At 35.1% G+C, this 21,391-nt stretch overlaps 1 protein-coding gene across 4 annotated transcripts in view; it reads right to left on the bottom strand.

Moving 5' to 3' along the window:
* The window catches only part of TP63 (tumor protein p63), a 220,281-nt gene that overhangs the window by 114,784 nt on the left and 84,106 nt on the right, over positions 1-21,391 (bottom strand). For all 4 annotated transcript variants that reach the window (XM_068545458.1, XM_068545459.1, XM_068545460.1 and 1 more), the window contains exons 2-3: positions 19,862-19,990; positions 18,967-19,099 (exon numbers count right to left, since the gene is read on the bottom strand). In XM_068545458.1, coding sequence (XP_068401559.1) covers positions 18,967-19,099; positions 19,862-19,990 — 262 coding nt within the window. The remainder of the gene's footprint in view (positions 1-18,966; positions 19,100-19,861; positions 19,991-21,391) is intronic.

Genomic DNA, 21,391 nt, shown 5'->3' with positions numbered 1-21,391 from the left:
AATGGTTCCTGCTTTTATGGAACTTTGAGCCTGGTGAACAATCTGTTGTCATTTATGAATCAGTTTGTGACTCATTATTGGAATGTAATCAGTGGTGACAAATTTCCAGCCTTTAAAAAAATGAACCAAAAATGTATTCAGCACTGCCAAATTTAGTGTATAAAATGAGTGATCAAATTGGATAAGATGATTCTAATTCAGAAAAAAGTTAGCATTAGATAAGGACACATTTTCTTATGCTCCTGCTAAGCTTTCATTGAAGATGAGTAACAAAGGAGAAGGTCCAGGAACAGAATTGCCCAAGGTGGCCACTTTGAAGTGGAGCATGTTTGAAGGTCTAAATGGGTGCAGTCTTTTTAAAAAAGTTTTATTTCTCTTTTGATGCATCTCAGAGAGAGTACATCAACTATCTATAGTATATATTTATTATAATCACATTTTTACTCAGAGACCATATTATTCTATCTATTGGATTAAAACTAAACAAATGATTATGCTTCAAATGAATACCAACTAAGTGGGAGAATACCAAGGAAAGATCAAACATAGCTCTTGCATCCACTGGGCACACAATCTCTAATCCAAATAGATAGAAGAGCTGGTTTCTCAGACATGAATTGCAACAAAAATACACACATATGTAACAACATCCATAATTTTTTTTATGCCCAATATTCTCAAAGGGACTGACTATAGATAACATTTAATGAAATAAAATTTTACTTTTCTTTTCACCCAGAATAAATTTCTATTCTGCTATTTAACTTGATCATTACATAGAATCAAAATTTTAGAGAATGATATGGACAGATAGATACATACCTACATACATACATTCATACATATATAGATCTTTCAGGATTTTGGAGCAATTTGATGAACAATTATCCAGAAATTGTAAAGAGAGTTTAAAATAATAATTTGCAACTACTTATTATCTTTGAGATTCAATATTTTTTTTAAAAAAGAATTACACAATAATAACACCTATACCAAAATAAAAAAATGGATCTTGAGGCTGGTAAAGCACTATAATTTCTATACAAAACTATCCCTTAAATTGTGCTTATTTAAAACAATCCTTTGTGTTCCATGACTGACCCAATAAAAAGTAAATATTAAAAAAAGCCAACATTTATTGAGCAATGCTGTTGTGATGATCTCTTTATATTTACTATCTCATTGTTTTCACAGTAGTCATATTAATCCCATATTACAAAAGAAAACAAAAAATAACAACAGCAAAAACCCTAAAGCTTAGAGAGGTTAGTTATTCATATGCCCAGGATATTTGAACCCAGAGCCCAAAGTATTTAGCCCTTGAAATAAATCTCTAATAATAAAATATTATTTGATTTGTTGTATGTGCTAGCATGAGAGTTCAGTTTTATGGGTTATTCTGAGAAACCCTTGATATCTAAATCTAGATATCAACTTATCTAGATTTGAATATCAGTTATCTAGATTATTTATACATGAAGAAACTGAAACTAGAGAGGGTTAGTGACATGTGTCAGATCACTCAGCTAAATAGTATAGAATTCATGACCAGAATTTAGGTTTCCAAACTTCTAAGGTAGCAACCTCTTCTCTGTACAATAGTCTTTTTTTGTATAGACTGCACAGTCTACAGGGATATTTGAACCAAGAGTCTCTTTCTTCTTATAATTCAGTCATAAGATAGTGGCTTGTTTCTGTTGCCTATCAGATAATTTAGCACCCTACACTCTTCATGGTAAAAACTGAGACTTGTGGTTTTTCCAACCACGAGCTACTCTTTAGATGAACTTCTTGATAGATGAATAGGATAGTTTCATTACTTTGTTACAGGAGTGGAACTAGAAATCAAAACTACACTTCAAATTTGCCAAACCTCAAATGATTCTGAGAATTCCTTCAAAAACAAAAGCAGCAAAGAAAACGCCTATTTTATCCTTCACCCTTCATACTTTCATCAGATACAGCAAGAAATTCAACTTCTAGGACACTATGAATAGCATCCTATTTTCACTACACAAATTGAGAGATTGGCACACTTTTACTCTTTTTTTTTTCATGAATTTAAGTTACAAACTATCCCTATTTAGTTAGGAACTGTACACAATCAGAATAAGAAAATGTTATGTGACTCCTTCCCACTCAGGGTTTTTTGGTAGAACTAGATAGGCAGTTGGATCAGGAAAAAAAAAAAAAAAAAAAAGAAAAAGGAAAAAGAAATTCACTGACACCTTGGTTATTGCCTAAGATGCTATTATACAAAGAAGAAAAGTTTTGCAGTACGTACTCAGTAATTATTAAATTTCTCTCATAGATTAAGACCTTTTTATATGCATATAAAGGCAAAACTTGTTATAAGGCAAGATTTGTGTTCATCTGTAGTTTATAATTTTTGCTTCAAATTTTAGTGTTTGTTAATTTAAAAATGCCAGCAAAGATAACATGAGTTAATATTTTCATAAAATCACCCCTAGGCTGCAGGATGAGGGATCACGAGGCGTGCATGTGATAAAGAGGAAAGACTGCATCAAAAGAGCTTAATTCCTGTCACCCCAAAGAACAAATGCAACCAAGAAAAAAGTCTTCTCTTTAAAAAGAGTAAGGTGACTATCGTCCTAAATGCTTTTGCTTTTGCTATTTCAAGGAGGGGTAGGTAGGTGGATTTGTGCATTTTTTAAAACCAAAGGAGAGATTTTGTGTGCAACATTTACCACTTCTTTTTTTTTTTTAATGTGATTTATGCTTTTAGAGAGGTTCATTTTCAGAAGAAATCTGAATGAGCAGACAGTCTGCAGAAAGACATTCCAATGAACTGGTTAGGCAGGTAGTTGTTTGGAAGGAACACTGCCTCTGGGACTTGTGAGGAAGATAGAGGTAGCACATTAGAGGGAGTGAGAGAATAACAGAAGAAGTGAGTTACTTCTCCTTTCACCAGCTCCAGACAGTATTCACATTTATGACTAATCTTATGAGTGCAATCCCTCACTGCCCACCTCGCCTCCACAAAAAACAATGACTAGGAAGTATTCATTTTCTCAGATATAAAAGTGTTGCTTTTGTGTTCTGTTTTCTACCAAATCCCCCCAACCTCCTTGCCCTTAGAGAACCAAAAAAAGAAAGATCGTAACAAAGTCTTTAGATTCCATGCCGCAGAGCTACTGTGTAGAACAGGTTTTGTTCCACATTTCAGACAGAACACACTGGTTTACAGGTCCTTTCAGGAGTGGTTCTGGAAAATGTGCTTGCCTGTGCTATGTACCCACATTAAGACACAAGAGGAGTCCTAGCAAAGCCGAATTCAGAAGCAAGGGATTGGTGATTTATCTATTACAGAGGATGAAAGGGTTGAGTAAGCAGCTAGTCTGGTTCCAGATTTTTACGCATAAGAAAACTAAGACCCAAGAAGGGGAAGTTATTTGTCCATCAACAGAAAGCCAGTTAGGGACGGCAGTGCCAGGCAGCAGCCAAGGCTCTCGACTCTCAGGCCAGTGTTTTGTCACTAAAACTCATGACTGCTATACGTCTGAGTGCCTTTCAACATACAAAGAAGAGTAAATTTTTAAAGCCCCATATTTAAAACCCTAAATTTCTTTCCTATGCCAAAGGTCCTCCAGAGAGCTTAATTTTACATGTGATGTGTTAATTCTTAAACCTCAAGAAAAAGAGACAACATTTTGGAATACATTTGTTTCCCAGTATCAGTTATTCACAAAATAGATTTTGTTTTTCTTCTTCTACATCCTCCTTAGTTTTCCTTCTATCTGATCAATTTCCTGCAGCTGAGTTGTCTCTTTTTCTAACAGACCCTTACTGAAAGTCAAATAAAATATCTCTGGGCCACATCTATTTAATTCAATAGTAGAGATGGTTTGTGCTGATTCCCTTCATCTAGAGAAGCTGACATCACTAAATCCGTAAGCCTCCACTAAAGTTGAGGTTATAGAAAAATCATCTTGATACTCTACCTAACCACTGAAGAGAGGGCTATTTTTAACAGCCATATTTTATAGAACCATCTAGCTCTCATTTGAAAGAAAGCAGGTAGTAATATCCATCAGAACAAACCATACCCAATTCCAAGACAAATCATATGGGTTTTATTCCTAAATTAGTTTCTGATTCACACCCTGTGCTATGGAGGTACAAAATTGAGATGGTAAAAATACTTGCTCTTTTTCTACCTCTTTAAGAGGGTGTGGTGGGAAATGGCTTGAATTAATATCCATAAGAGCTCTCAGCTTCTTGGGAGGATAAGTAAACACAATGAAGTAACTGTTTTTTTAATCTATAGGTGAATTATATGTCTTTCCTAAACACAAAGGATAACTTGGATAGACAAAAGGGACCAAAAGTAAGCTCATATCACTGCAGACAATACACTTCTGATAGGCACCCAACTCAGCTAACCTATATGCACAAAGGAAGTGAGAGGGTCATACTGCACAAAATAAGAGTCTCTCTGTCTCTCTCTGTCTCTCTCTCTCTCACACACACACACACATACACACACACACACACACACACTTTTTACATTTTACCTTTTACCAGAGGAAGAGTCCGATAATCTTTCTAATTAGAAATAATTAATTCAGGTAAGGTTTTATCAGCCTTGCTTTATATCCCTAGTCCAACATTTTGTCAACATGGTTCTTGTTTTCTAATTAGTGGGATATGCACCTTTATCTCTCATTAGGCTGTAAAGTGAAGGGACTCACTATTCCTACTCCAAGAACTGGCCCTTGATATATTCTGAGTAAATGTTGGGGAGGAAAAACTAGACAGTGAACAAGTCCTTATGTGAAAAGAACAGTCATCCAGAGAGACTTAATCATAGTCCCAACACACTCACTTCTCTTGACAATCAGCACACGGCATGGCAGAGTCTGACGTCACATGAGCGCGCGGGCGCCTCGACGCCTCCAACCACCCATCCTCTCGTCACCCACATTCTGTACCTTATAATCAGCTCAGCAAGGTCACCAGGTTAGAATGTACTACTGTTTTCCTTGAAGTGAACCCAACTCAACTCTTTGTCTATTCCCATACTCCTCTTACTTGTTGGGTTTTAGCCAAACCAAACTGACCCTCCTCCCATGCTACAATTTACCAAATTCATGTCTACACTTAAGTCAAGGGGTCTCAAACTGAGAGTGGATATATATGTTCTGTGGGTCCAGGAAATTTTAGAAAATAATAATTTGCATTACTCCAAATGAGACAAGTATTCTAAGCATCACAATTTCCTATTTTCTTCCATTGAATGTTTCACACGCTTAAGCCTTTAACCTAACTAACTTGAATGGTTCTCTTTGCCTAGAATAATTTCTTTCCCTGCTTTTTCACATGGCCAATATATTTCCTGAGCTTTCAAATAGAAATGATCATCAGAATTCCTGCTGAAGTTTATCTATACTCTCCTCTGGTACTTATTTTCTATCTTGATAAGATTTGTTTGTATGTGTCTCCTGTCCCATAATAAACTGGGAAGTTTGGGGGATAAGAATGTGCTCTTTGTTTATTTGTTAATTCCCCAGATTTTCTCAAGTATAGCAAGCATCAAATGTTAACTAGATGGCAGAACCACTGAGCTGCTTAATGCCTGAGAGCTACCCTTCATAAAGAGCGTGATGTGAATATTGCCACTGAACTTATACAGTGCAGCAATCATTGCTGATGACTAAACTCTGGTCTGGTGTTCAATGTCTTTTCTATTTATCCCTCAGTAGGTATGATCATTTAGATCATTTATAATCTAGTTCATTAATTTCATATCTGTCTCCCCCACCAACTCTATATTATAGGTAGTGGTATACTCAGCTCTTTTTTTTTTTTCAGCTCTTTTATTAAACTTGTACCCATAGCAGAATATCCTGAACTTAGTAAATAATCAGTAATTTCTTGTTGAATTGACAAGAATACAAACTTGAAATTTTTGTCATTTTGCCAGGGAAAATATTCTTATGAAGGATCTTCACAATTAGAAAACAGACTAGGTGTGCGATCTTGTTTAACAACATCTTACTGATAAAGACATGTAGCCAACCAGTTAATAAATATGTTTAATTACTTCTTCTAAAGTGTTACAGTCTGCCTTTTTATTTTTGAAATGACGTAACCCAGCAGAGCTTTCTACATGTTTTAAGATGAATCACAGCTAGAAATATCTATTTTAAAGTAAAGACTGACCTAGAAGTTTTTTCTCTGTCATTATGGCTGTGTCCCCTTGGGCAAGTCACTCTCCACTCAGAGCCTAAGTTTCCCCACCTATTAAAATACGTATGTTAAAACAATGGATTGCACCAGTGTTTCTCAAATAGCACAATCAACTGGAGGGCTTATTGAAAGATTGTTGCCCACTCTCTCCTAGTTTCTGCTTTAGCACATCTGGAGTGGAACCCAAGAATTTGCATTTCTTAACAAGTTCTTAAGTAATGTTGATGCTGCTGGCCTGAGACCACGCTGAGAACCACTGAATTAACATGTCTAGGAATCCCTCCAGCTCCGACTTCATTATCCCACTAAGATTTAAACCCAGGTATACCCAAAGTGTGTGCTCTTAACTAGTAGATGGGAAAAGGTAATATTTTACTATTTTAAGATTACTGAATGACAGCCAAATAACTGAAAAAATAATAATATTTAATAATTAAAGTGAAAATGTTTTCTTTGAATTCTATGAGACCTGCAGCTTTTAAAAGAAATATGCTTCAAAATTTTACTCTAACTTGGAAGAAAACTCAACTCTATCTAGCTTCAAATGGGAAAGGATGGGCTAGACAGATTCTTACAGCATGCTAGCATATCTTCAAATATTACTTTCTTTTTATGGAAATACAAAAATACAAATCTAAGCAAATTTCATTTTTTTCCTGCATCAGGAATTGCTCTACTTAAGATGAATAATTTCTGGTTTCCAGATTATCACGTTCTAAACAGTAACAGCAACAACCATCACCACTGAAAACTGACCACATGCAATGTATTGTGCTGACTGCTGTACATGTCTTCTCTCAATTCTCTAAACAGCTTTTCTATGGTCTGTCACCAACAGCATCATCTTCATTTTGCAGGTGGGGAAATCGAGGCTCAGAAACATACCAGAATCAGAAACATACCAAGATCATCCAAATAGTGAATGACAGAACTGGATTCAAATGCAGGCAGCCATCTACCTCCAGAGTTTGAGCTCTTCACGTATCTCTAATAGTAGATGTAGAGGCAGGTTTAGAAAAACCAGAAAACTGAGTCAGCCCTGACTCTCTCCCACAAACTTTACTGGAAATGTTGGAGGAGCCAGCAGTAATCAACTTGGATCTTAGTTTTCCCATCTATTAAAGGAAGGCTGGACTAAGAGTAGATCATGTCTATAGTTTCTAAGTCTAATATTCTAGATTGTTTCAGGCTTTATAGATTAAAACTATATTAAATAAACTGGTGACCAAAGGAAGGACAGGTGACTAATAGTATGAGTATTATTTCAAACAAATCAGATTCTCTTTAAGCCAGCATGCTAGGATTTCAACCTGATTGGTTTTTAAGAGGATGCAAGGTCAGAATCAGCTCCAGTGTTTCTGCTGAAATCCCTTTTTGTTTATCTGCCCTCTTCAACTTTGTCATTCTGAATGCATACACACTGAACACAGTGTCTTAAGTAACATTGCTGAGGTTACACCAAAGACAGGTGTTAGGGGAACTATTTCCCCCCTGGCTATCATTTCCAACTCTCCCTCCTCCAAAACCAAGGGAGGGGATAGCAGGAAAAGGGTTTCTTTTCAGATTAAACACAGCGACTGCAAACACCTTCCCCTAGGCAATAAATTCTCTGCCAGTGCGTGCTGCAGTTTACCCAAACACCAAAGCAAAAAGCAAACAGCCCCTTTTGTAAGGGAGGAGTTGTCACCTGTCAAGTGATGTTTGTGAATTTCTAGAGAAGAGAGAAAAAGAAAACCCTTTCCCTTATTTTATTAAGCAGACTGTTTGTTCAAGGTTTGAAATGCATACTTGGGTTTAAGGTAAAGTCCCTGGCTTGGCACTCTTGAACAAAGTGGTGCCTTCCGATTGGTTACACTGTACAAAGAAGAGAACAGAAAAACAGTCTCTTCTGGGGACACCTGAACTTAATCTAAATGGAGTGGATTTTGAGCCACCTCATAAGCAACATAAGTAACTGCAAACCCATCTTCCAAAAATTAGAGTGCTTTTGCTATACGGAATATATGTTCTTGTTTGTTTCATTTGTGTCCATAGAACTAATACATAAAAGCTTATATGGCACAAATTATGGTTGATGATTGTTTTAATGGTACTAGCCAAGGGGTAAGAATGCTAGGGATACTAAAAGCAAGGGTTAAGAAGTGTTGGATGGCAAAGGAGAAAATACGCCCAGTCCCGTGTTCTGCGCTAATCCTAAGGTAAAGCTTGGAAATATACTTTGTATATCCCTCTTTTACCATCTCTTTCCTCACATGTTTTGTATCCTAATTAGGTCTACACACCCTACTCATAGACGCTCTATTCTCTAAGATGTCTTACTCATCTCCAGGCAAAAACTACTATCCCTTTTGCACTTAAAAATGTATCCAGAGGGATTATTTCATCTTCATTTGCAAATGACTGGAAACTCCTTTAGTCACTTAGACATATTTACATTATTTAGAGAAGAGATTGTATAACCAAAATTGATTTCCACTTTATAGACACTTTTGCACAGTTCGTGTGAGTGTAAATTGGAAAAAAATTAAAACTCATGAAAAGAAATTTGATAATATGTATCCATAACACTGGTGTTCATACATTTTACTTAATAATTATACTTCTAAGCAGCTAGCACAATAAGGGTTTTGTATGTACATATTCTTCTTTAGGTTTGACATATATACACTATTATGTATAAAATATATAGCTAGTGGGAACCTGCTGTACAGCACAGGGAGCTCAGCTCAGTACTCTGTGATGACCTAGATGGGTGGGATTGGGCGGGGTGTCCAAGAGGCAGGGAATGTATGTGGCTGGTTCCCTTTGTTGTGCAGTGGAGGCTAACACAACACTGTAGAGCAATTATACACCAAAAAAAAAAAAAAAAAAAAATCTATGAGTAGAAAAACAGATAAATAAATCATTACATACCTATGTAGTGATATATAATACAGTGATTAATGTTGTTTTGAAGATTAGTGAATAAGAGAAAAATGTTCACCATAGAATGCAAAGAAAAAGAAGCAGGTTACATAATTTATATATGACATGATCCAAATATGTCTTATAAAATCTATTTCTTCTAAGAAAACAACTGGAAAAAACCTAAAATTTTCATAATTATTATCATTAGGTAGGAATTCTATATACTTTTGATACTTACATCTAAAATTCTTTTTAATGAGTGTGCATTGCTTTAATAATCAGAGCAATTTGTATTTTATTATAAAATGTAATGTGTATTCACCTATTTCACAAGAGTTGTTATGAAAATCAGCATAGACAAGTAATAACAAAGATAATAATTTTTAATTGACTGTATATTTATACGCCAGGAACTTTGAATGAAAACAAATCAGGTAATGAAAAAAAAAATCACAGTCCTCGAGGTTGATGATAGATATTATGTCCATCCATACAAAAGAGGAAGGAGAGACTCATAGAGATTATCAAGTTCACACAGCTAAAATTGGTAAAGACAGAATTCCAACTCTAGTATGTCTGACTATAAATCTCATGCTGTAATTCTAAAGTAAGTAATAAATTGTAAAGCCCTATATTAAATAGCAGGTAGTCAGTCATCAAAGTGAAAAAAAAAAAGTTGTTGATCAAATCTGCCTGCATTAAACTCTAGTGGTTTTCTGGAAGACCAAAAAAGGGGGAGGTGGAGATGGGAAGAAGCAAGAAACATGGAAAGGAGCAAGAGAATGTATAGAAGTAACAAAAGGAGGACAGTAGTGGTGGTGAGGATGGCTCTGGAAGCCTAAAGGAGATCAAAGTAGGAAGTGAATAGAAGGAAAATGGAGAGCTTGATGTGAGTTGTTGAAATTAGTGTCAGACTTAGAGTTGGGTAACATCGTGCATTGCTGGTGCCTAAGAGACCAAGACACTTAGAAAATTATTGCTACTTGTATGACATAGCCTTTCCACTTTTTGAGCCAAGGGAAGACATGCAGGAAGGAAGATTTAGAATGTTTGTGTGACTCAGGTAGCAATGCTCTTACCCAGTCCCTTGCAACTTGACTGGAGTGACTTACTTAAACACACTTTTTTCACAGAGTATGTGCCATATATATACATATATATACATAATTCTATAATGTTAGAAAATATCTATAGATGTTCAAATTGAGTTATATGTGAGTCAATGTGTGTGCGTGTGCACGTGTATGTGCATGTGTGTGCGTGTATGTGCGTGTGTGTGTACGTGTGTGTGTGCATGCACGTGTGTGTGTGTGCATGTGTGTGTGTGTGTAGAGACAAGGAGAGAGGAAACAATGAGGGAGGCATGGAGGGAATGTTTATAACCTTTAGATCAATAAAAATTCAGCAAATTAAAGCTTTGACGTGGTTTATGATCCTGCTTAGAAAATAAAAGCATCTCTTTTTCTTTGAAAAAAATTCATTCTGATGAACAAAAGGGTACGTGGAATTCCCTACTTTTTTCTGATAATATCCAGTCAGAACTGTAACTTTGTTACAAAGGAAGAACAATATCAATGATAAATATCATGTTCAATAAAACAGACTATTCTCGTAAGTTCTTTAAAATGCTTTTGACAGTTGAAAGTAAAAATTTTACCACTGTCTGAGGTAACATTCAATGTACATAGATGTAATACATATGACAACTACAACATCATGGGAAGGGTTATAATATCAATATTGTGGTAAGTTTTCTGCATTCCGTTTGAAGTGGTAAAATATTAATTCTCAATAGACTGTGAAAAATTATGAATATTTCAGTCTCTAGAGCAATCACTAAAAACTATTCAAAGACATACAGCCAGAACCAAAATAGAACAATTAAAATCAAATACTAAAAATAGGTCAAATAATCTAAATGGCAGCAAAAAAAGGGAAACAGAAGAACAAAGGACAAAATAAGTTAAAAAGTAAGTGTTAGGTCAAAAAAATCCATATCAATAATTACATTAAATGTAAATGATGTAAATAAACCAATTGAAAGAGATTGTCAGAATGGATAAAAAATGATACAACTATTTACTGTTTAGAAGAAACTCAGTTCAAATATAATGATAAATACAGGTTAAAAGTAAAAGGATAGAGAAGAAAATTTACCATGCAAACATTAATCAAAAGAAAGTTAAAATGGCTATATTAATATAAATAAATACAAAGTAGACTTCAGAGCAGAGCACACTACTGAGAATAAAGACAAATATTATACAATGATAGAAAGAAGATGTAACAAACTTAAATATGATGCACCTAAAAACAAAACTTTCAGAAACATGAAGCAATAACTGACAGATCTGAAAGGAGAGACAAATCCATAAGTAGAGTTGAAGACTTCAACACTCTTCTCTCAATAGAAGTAATTGAGTGCTAGTAATCAATAGAATTAGTGGACAGAAAATAAGCAAGAATATAGAAGAACTGCATAATATCATAAACCAACTGAATATAATCGACATTTATAGAACATTGCACCCAGCGAAAACAGAATACACAGTCTTCTCAAGTGCCCATGGAACATTCACCAAAATAAACGATATTTTGACTCATGAAACAAAGCATAACAAATTGAAAAAAATTGAAATTATGTTTTCTAATCATAATGAAATTAAAGTAGAAGTCAGTAATGGAGAGATAACAAAATATCTAAGCATTTGGATACTAAGCAACATGCTTGTAAATACACATAGGTTAAAGAAAAAATCTTAAGGGAAATTAGAAAATATTTTAAAGTGAACAAAAGTGAAAATGCAACATATCAAAATTTATGGGATGCAGCTAAAGCAGTGTTTAATGGAAATTTTATAAATGTAAATACTAACATTAGAAGAGAAGAAAGATCTCAACTCAGTAATATAAACACTCAATTGAAACAACTTAAAAAAGAAGAGCAAAATAAACCCAAAGAAGCAGAAGAAAGGAAATAAAGTAAGACCAGAAATAATGAAGATAAAAACAGAAAGACAATACAAAATAACTGTAAAATTCAAAAGCTGAACTGGTTCTTTGAAAGATTGATGCAACTGATAAATCTCTAGCAAGACCGACAGAGAAAGAGAGGACACAAGTTACCAATATTAGAAATGAAACAAGAGGATATTACAGATCCCACAGACATTAAAAGGGTAATAAGGGACTACACCAAACAATTCGACATACATAAATTCAAAAACTTTGATAAATTTAACCAGTTCCCCAAAACCCACAATTTATATAAACTTACCCAAGATTGAATAGATCATCTCAATAGTCCTGTAACTATTAAAGACACTAAATTTATAATTAAAGAACTCCCCAGAAAGAAATATTCAGGCCCAGATGGTTTCACTAGCCAAGTCTACCAAACATTTAACAAGAAATAAGATCAATTCTACATAATCTTTATCAGAATATAAAGGATGTCTCACATAAAGCACAAATACAGAAATCACACTGCGGTTCATGAACAATAGGATTGCCAAGATGAAAAAGACCACACATCATAATTACTAATACCATCTCTCAATGGTGGGCTTAACCTTCACTTGCTTTAAACTGTAGTTTCCTCTCTATCACAGTCCAGAAACTTTTTTTTTGGCCATGCTGCACAGCATGTGGGATATTAGTTCTCTGACCAGGGATCAAACCCAAGACCCCAGCAGTGGGAGTGCGGAGTCTTAACCATTGGACCACCAGAGAAGTCCCCAAAAACTTTAAAGTCTATAGAAGTCTATCTGGTCATTGATATGACAGATATAATGTCATATATATATGATATTATAATATAATATAAAATATAATATAATATATATGGATAATATATATATTATATTATATTATATTATATTATATATGGATAATTATATATATATGGATATTATAAAAATATTATATGTTATAATATATATGGATATTATAAACAATGCTGCAATGAAGGCTTCATTTCCGTATATGTTTGTGTGTGTGTGTTTGTATGTATACTTATTTATATATTTTTGTTTTGTGGACAAAATTTCTAAGAAGGGCACTTATAAACCAAAGGGTAAGTACATTTAACATTAAATAAATGAGAATGGGCAAACTGCCCACCACATATACCAATTTATACTCCTGCAGAAGTAAAAAGATTGACTGTTTCCCAACACTCTGACCAGTACTGGGTATTATCAATAATTTAAATCTTTGCTGATCAAATAGATGATAAATAATTTTATTGTTTCAATTCACAATTTTTTATTATTAGAGAAGTTGAACATTTTATATATGTTAAACATCTGTGAATTACTTATACTCTTTGCCAAAGGGGGAGATTCATCTTTCTCTTATTATTTTATTTTATTTTTTTTGGCTGGGCTGAGCAGCTTGCAGGATCTTAGTTCCCTGACAAGGGATTGAAACCACGCCCCCTGCAGTGGAAACATGGAGTCCTAACCACTGGATTGCCAGGGAATTCCCAGTTTTTAAGTGCTTAGTTTATTTGGGCAATTAAACCTTTGTCATGTGTTATAATTTTTTAAATTTATATTCTGTCTTCCTTTTCTATATAAATTTCCCCTTACCCAAAATTTTCAGTCTTATCTTTTAAAACTTGTGAGCTTCACATTATAGTTTTTTAAATAAATTACTTTCATAATGGTTACCTAAACTTAAACTACTCTTTGCTTTCCTCTTTTTGATCAATTTGACTCATATTTCAAAGCCTAAATGAAAAGCACCTTCTCTGTAACATATTGCCAGTTTTACTCAGGCACAATAGACCATTTCTTTTTTATGTGTCTTAAAAAAAATGCATACATTTGAGTACTTTTCAAAAGTAATATTATACACACTTGACTTTCTGCTATATTATGGTCTTCTCAAGGCTAGAGACCATGATTTGTTCATCTGTATCACAAAGAACATAGCATACAGGAAAGTAAATTCTAAAGAAATGCCTGTGGCTAGATCTCGTCTATACAGTCTACTTGAAATCTTATATAATCTTGGGTCATAGAAGATACAGGGTATCATGCTAGATGCTGTGACCTAAGTCTTTCCAAATACAAAAACACTGTTTTTTGGTATGTACAGCTGAAGACCCTTCATTTATAACTGGATGCTACAATAATAATTTACAAAAATGGATGGTTTTAGATAATTACCACGAAAATCCCTAGGGAAAAACCCAATTCAACTAAATAGGGCTTCCTTCAAAGTACAAAGAATAAAGAAATACAAAAGTAAGTGTTATATAGTTTCCATCCATCATTCCAGGAAAACATTTAAGTGTTAATACCATCATCCACCTCTTAAGGACATGACAGGCATGCTTAGACAGCTTATAAATAAGGCAAAGCTGAGATATAAAGTAATACATTAGACAACAGGATCAAGAAACAGTAAGGATCTTGGAAACATAGCCTAAATTATAACATTTTTTGAGAAATCTTGTTCACCTTCATTTGCTAATCCACTGTAGTTTATTCTTCAGTGACACTAAAATCATCCTAATGATGGAGGCACACACATTCTTTGCAATTCACATTCCCTTTGTTCATAATCAGAGCAAAACATTAGGACTTCACTTCATGACTAGTTCTTAAGGTGAAAGTTGTTTCAAAAATCAATAAAAATGGGATGACATTCTCAATTTTAAGATTTTTGTCCTTAGTAATCTGACAAGTCATTTCATGTCCACAGATTCATATTTCTTGCATAGTGAAAGAATGCTTGGCAGGGATCCCAAATTTTTTTTATTATATGCAAGAGGAAGGTAATTTATGGGCAGAGATTTGGAACTATTTAGCTATTAACCTATACACAGAAAAGTGAAAATATGCTACCAAGTAATGGAAGAAAAGAACCTCATACCAGTTGCAGCAGATCTCAGTTTAGAAGGACTAGGAATCTCAGAGGTTCCTAGTTCTTATTTTCCAAACCAGAACACCACTTATTACACCCTGAGCTAGACCACTATTTTGCCATTCCTGTTGCTGAGGACTATCATTGTTATCTAGTCTCACCCATGTGGCCTCCTCACATGGACATCTATGAGGATGTTGGAATGGTCCTAAGACAAGGGAAAACCCAGGATTCATATAGAATTATACTTTAACAGCAATGTCTCAGTTCTATGGAGATGAAACTCCAGACCAGCCACAGACAGGCAAGTTTATTTTTTAAGTTCAGTCTCGCTCCACTTGTACACTCCTTTCAATGCAGTTATTCCCAAGTGACGTATTTTGTTTCCCCTACTGGCAAAACCCCATTTCATTTTGTTTTCCAGCTTTTCCTGAATCACTTCAATCCCTTGCTCCTTGCAAACATTTCTATCCTGCTCTTATTTCCTGATTTCTTGTTACCCTCAATCTGACATACAATTTCAAGTTCTAAGTTGCTAGTAAGAGATGGTAGAACTCTGTTCCATCATTCCTAGTTAGCAGTGGTGTCCTGTGCCTCTCCAGAGGAGGGAAAGGTGTGGTGACTCTCTAAGGTATGACTATCTCATGATGGAGAAGTGGAGGTTTACCCACACAGATGAACCTCAATTTCATAGAAAAAGAGGCACTCAAGAAGAAATAGAGGTCAAGTTCCTCTCAAATACAATACCTTAGAGAAAGATTGAGAAGAGAAAAGATTGTGCCCAGTAAGGTGGGCAAAATACTGACACTGCTGCTGACTACATATGTCAGCCTAGAAAAGTTTTTTAACGCCCTTTTTTTATTTATTAATTTATAAAACAAGGATAATAATTGTTACCTCACAAAGTTCCAGTAAAGATTAAATAAAATATCAGATGTGTTAATCATCATCCGATATTGAAGCCTAAGAAAGCCGTAGCTTCGAAAATTTGTAATTCAGACATCCAAGAGGAAAATTTAGATCAATTTCAAATTGAATACTCTCAGTTTCAATCAGGCCACTGCTCTTATGAGCATAAGTAAAAATCAATTCCAAAAGAATCAACATCAAGTGTATATATTCATAGCTGATGCTCAGGAAAAAATTTTGAACACCTATGAATAATCATCTTAAATATTTCTTAAATAATAACCTAAAAAAACAAAAGGCAGTGCATTCTTAGCTAAACAAGATACTTATCACAAGAGCAATTATATCTGTGAACTTTCTTGGCTTTCTCTCCTTCATTCTTACCCTCTTCTAAGATCACTGTTTAACTTAGCTGACACTTTCTCAGATACTCCACTAGGTTTTCTCCAAAGATTCCTTTAGCTATTTTGTAAAAGCACCAAAATGAACTTTAAATGACTGAAGTTTTAGAACTCAAATGGCAAATCAGGGTACTTTCAAGCAGAACTGGGGAAACAATGGAGGTAAAGAAAAAGCATAACACTTTTTATACTGACCCACTATAATCAAAAGGGAAGGAATACACGAGGAGGACAAGACAGGAAGTTTTGCTGCTGTGAATGTTGAAGCAGAGGATGGTCCCCTGATTGGTAATATTCTAGAGCTGTGCTACCCAATACACTACCAACTAGCTGCATGAAACAATTTAAATTTAAATAAACTAAAGTTACAGTTAAGTCCCTCATTTGCACTAGCCACATTTCAGATGTCCAATGGAGCCATGTGGCTAGTGGCTAATGTGTTGAATGTAGGAATATAGGACATTTCCACTGTTGAAAAAAAAATTCTTTTGAATAGGACTGTTTTAAAGAGAACATTTTGACTTTTTAGATAACTCCCAAGTCTCATTTCTTATGACTTCAAATTCCTGGACTTCCCTGGTGGTGCAGTGGTTAAGACTCTGCGCTCCCAATACAGGGGGTCCGGGTTCAATCCCTGGTCAGGGAGCTAAGATCCCGCATACCACAACTAAGCCTGCATGCCACAACTACTGAGCCCGCGTGTTCTAGAGCCTGTGCGCCACAACTAGAAAAGCCTGTGAGCCACAACGAAGAGCCCGCAAGCTGCAATGAAGACCCAGTGCAGCCAAAATAAATTAATTAATTTAAAAAAATTCCTGAGGTCCTACTATGGGCCAAACATGGTAACAAATACTGGGCATGACAAAATATGGTTCCTGTCCCCTTTAGAGATAGAGAAAGAAACAACTATAATATTGTGTCATAAGTAATATGATTAAAAATATACCTAGGTTTCTTCAGAGGAATAGTCTCTAATTTAGACTGGTAGAGAACAATGATATGGAATCTTTTTCTAGAGAAGGTAAGGCAAGCATGGTGTTGAGGGATGGATAGGGATTGGCTAGACAGGAGAAAAAAAAAAGGGATGTTCTCAAGGAGAAAATGTCTAATAAAACAAAGAAGAAACAACATGGAACATTAAGAAACCACATGTTTCAGTATGTGAAAAGATAATAATAATAGGAACTGTAAATAAAAAGGCTTGATTCTGCATTTTAAACTAAATAACTTGGTTTGCTTTTATGAGAAACAGAAAATCCCTGCCTGGAGAGACTATAAAAAGATAGGTAGCAGCAGCCTAGGCAAACCTGTTAGCTTAAGAGGTGATAGTATTAAATGAATTGGGGACATCCTAATTTCTAAGTCACTGTCAAATCAGAATTTATATATTTATAAATATTTATATTTAATTATCACACATTCCAAGGCCTTGAATTACCTGTCCCTTGGATTTATCTGTCAGTTTCCTTCTACTAGCTCAAGGATAATTGAGACTAGTATCCATATTAAGATGGAAGGGGCCAATGAAGAAATGTATTTTCACTTATCAATTTGGTGACAAAATATCAGTGTATTTGAAAAGTTACAATTTTCTATTTTTGGTTGTTTCCTGTCCTCTTCCCCCACTTCCCCTTCTCCCAGTATTAAAAAGTACAAACTATATTAAAGGGTATATAGTGAGAATTCCAGGAAAATCTTACATCAGACCAGAGAGGCAAGGCATACCAAAACATCTTTCATCTGTACCATCTTTCAAATAAAGTAATTTGGTAACCACCCCCTCCCCCCAAAAAAGAAAGTCATGGCACTTTATAAAGTGCTCTCTTTAATCACATCAGCAGACACTCTATGACACCCCACCCTTTTTCTAGCTCCTTTCGTTTCCATTTTTCTACAAATTTTTATTTGTTTTTTATAGAAAACGCAATAGGGCTTGTGTGGTGCATGAATGATTAAAAAAAAGAAAAGAAAACCCACCAGTTAGCATGATGGACTGCACAAATACAAGAAATTTCATCTAAACGCCTCAGAAAAATGTTTTACTATCCTTAACACGTACACTCCTTAGCTGCCTGGGAGGTGTGTGCATGTAAGATTTTGCCACTTTATAGGGGAAAAACTGAGGTCTAAGGTCATGAGGGACTCAGTGGTAAAGCCAAAAAAAGAGCCTATTTTATATATTAGTTTGCTTCTTTCCTCTTACTCCATTACTTGAATCTGTGTGTTTGTGTAGAGTTTACCTCATCCTCCGTCATTAAAGAAGGATAATTCTATGAGAGGGGCAGTTTGCCATAGTGGAAAGTACTTTGTACACAATTCAGATCTTGGCTTTGGTTCTGACTGTCTCCACCAGCTGTAAAACATTGGGCTGGCACCATCTGCTCTAAGTTGGGATAGACATGAGGAGCAATTTAGATAAAGAATGCAAGGAATTATCTCCAACCCCCTTCCCCATACCAGTGGAAACGTATGCATCATGAAAAGTTGAGGCAGACCCAGATCCCACAGATCCTAATTATTTTTCTGCTCACCACATTGACTAGCTTTCCAATGGCCTTGCCCATTCACAGCCACCTGCCTTTTCATGTGCCATGAAAGAGACGGGTATAACAGAGATGTGGATAGCATGGCCCACAGATTTAAAGGGGAAGCCCATGCCACTCACCCACATGGGGTCACTGAGGTCTGAGTCTTGCATGCGAATACAGTCCATGCTAATCTCGATCTTGTTTGTTGCACCATTTTCTGATGGTTCATCCACAAAGTTCAAGTCAATGGGCTGAACTGAACAGATGGGCCTACCATAAAGGAAAACAAAAGTGTGTTAAGTGTGGAAAGGGACTAAAACACACTCATTCAGTCGGTAACAATGAGCTCTATTTGCTTTAAAGTTGGCAAGGCTTGTTGATTGGAGTCAAAAAGCCTAGGATTGAATCCTGGCTCAACAAATTACCAGATGTGAAATCTCTGGCATTCCAAATCTAAGCCCTATTTGTAAAATGGGAGTCATGATCCTTGCCCTCATCAAAGAACTGCTAGGTGGAACACAGAATAGAAGGAAAGTATCAGGGATATACCCTAAACTTCTGGGTCCCCAATGCTCTGATATTGTTTCATCTTTCCCTTAATTTACTCACATATCCAAACCTGATCTTAAGAAGGAGATCTTTTCCTAGCAAGGCATACAGACCAACAAAATTTAGTGTTTTACTTTCTCAGAGGGTATTTGCAACGTAACGGTAAATGAGTCTTTAAACCAAAGGAACAAATTTGAGTATCAGAGAGTCATTGGGGAAGTTATTTTGGGTTAGGTAGGAGAGGCTTCTGATCCTCCAAAATTATACCACCTTAGAACAATAATGATCTTTTGGTGCTGGAAATTGAATAAATCTCCACTGAATTTTGAACACAGAGATACTATTGCAGAGAATAATTTTTTTCCCAACAACATTAACTGGTTTTTATTGATTCTAGAAACATGCCCTAGTAAGCAATACTTTGACCATCCACAATTACCTGTTTATAATAGTTCAACAGTTTTTTGCTTATCTGATACTTACTGTTCCAGAAAATCCCAGATGTGCTGGAAAACCTCTGGACTGAGGAATTCGCTTGTCTGTGTGCTCTGGGACATAGTGGATCGGTAATAACTTTCTTTCCAAGAGAAATGGGCTGGGGTTTCTACGAACCTTAAAAGGACAAAAATGAAACTAGGATTATAGTTTCTGTACTTATGATACTGGATATTAAAATTAAAGCATAGTCAATCAAAAAAATCAAGTGAATCTTCAAAATCATGCAGGGATACACAGCAAATTTTACAAGTTACTCAACTGGTGTTTCTTTAGGCAGTGGCAAGGATCCCATTTTGCCATAAAATCAGGCAATCAAGTCTTCTATCAAAGCTCTTCATTCTTAAATAATAATGTTGTTACACTCTGCACCTCTACTTTCTGCCGATTTCAAAAAGAAAATAAACATTCCCTCATTAAGTCTGACAGCGAGTCTGACCTATTATTAAATCCATTTCATAAATGTCTCAACTGATTATCTGCCCATTCAGCCTCCAGCAGGTAAAAAGTAAAATCAGAAAATGAAAATGAGTTCAGAAAATTTAAATTTCACCCTCAGATACAGAAGAGATATAATGTATATAAACTTAGTTTGTAAACTGTAAAAGGGTTGTGTAGATAATGGTGTTGTTATCACTATTAACAATATTAATGTTAAAGTGTGAATAATAACAAAAAAACAAGATAAAAAAAATTTCACCCTCAGCATAATCACCCCCTTCATGACTACCATCTTAGCATCAGGCCCAGGGACAATAAACTCAAACCTCTAGATCCAGATTTTTTTTTTAAATCACCTGTTACACATCTTAATGTGTGTGGGAGTGGTTTTTAACCGGAGTATAGAATTCCATGTCAGACCAAGGGATAAGCGAACATCTGAATAGATTGCAAATGAAAGGTATTTCTGTTTGTTTCATTTTTTTGTAGGGTCCTCAAGTTTGCCTTTATTTAAAATAAAAAATTAACCTTGCTCCCTATACATGTGAAGGAAAACATCAGCTTTCTCAGGTGATGTCTTCTCCAAATCTGCATTTTATCTGCATATCTCATCTTAGTATGTGATTCATTGTGATTATCAGTAGACTAATTTTACTCCAGGATGAAATTAGCTAAGCTTTTAATCGTTACTGCTAGTATTATAAAGAGTTAAATAAATAGTGTACTAGGATAGTCAATCACCTTAAATTTGCAAATGAATGATCTGGTCTAGTTACATAATAGAAGATAATAGCATTGGATGTATTGTTGATGATTTTCAAGCTATATGGAGATGCACATTCATTTACTAAAGTCAGATGTATAGAGAACATCTATTATTTGCCAGGAAGATAATGGGCACTGGAGATAAAAAGTGAATTAGACTATGTCACCCTCTAGAAGGTCCTGGTGGAGAAGGTAAAGCAGGAAAACAAATCTCTAATAAATGTATTAAAAGTGTGCATAATATTATAAAAGCACAATGATGAAATATATCATCTCATCTGATGGATCAAGGAAAGAGCCCTAAATAATGAG

Source organism: Eschrichtius robustus, chromosome 6, assembly GCF_028021215.1.
Source record: "Eschrichtius robustus isolate mEscRob2 chromosome 6, mEscRob2.pri, whole genome shotgun sequence".
NCBI classification, from domain to species: domain Eukaryota; kingdom Metazoa; phylum Chordata; class Mammalia; order Artiodactyla; family Eschrichtiidae; genus Eschrichtius; species Eschrichtius robustus.
Note: the sequence above shows the minus strand (reverse complement) of the source record. Positions and strands in the feature narration are given on the sequence as shown.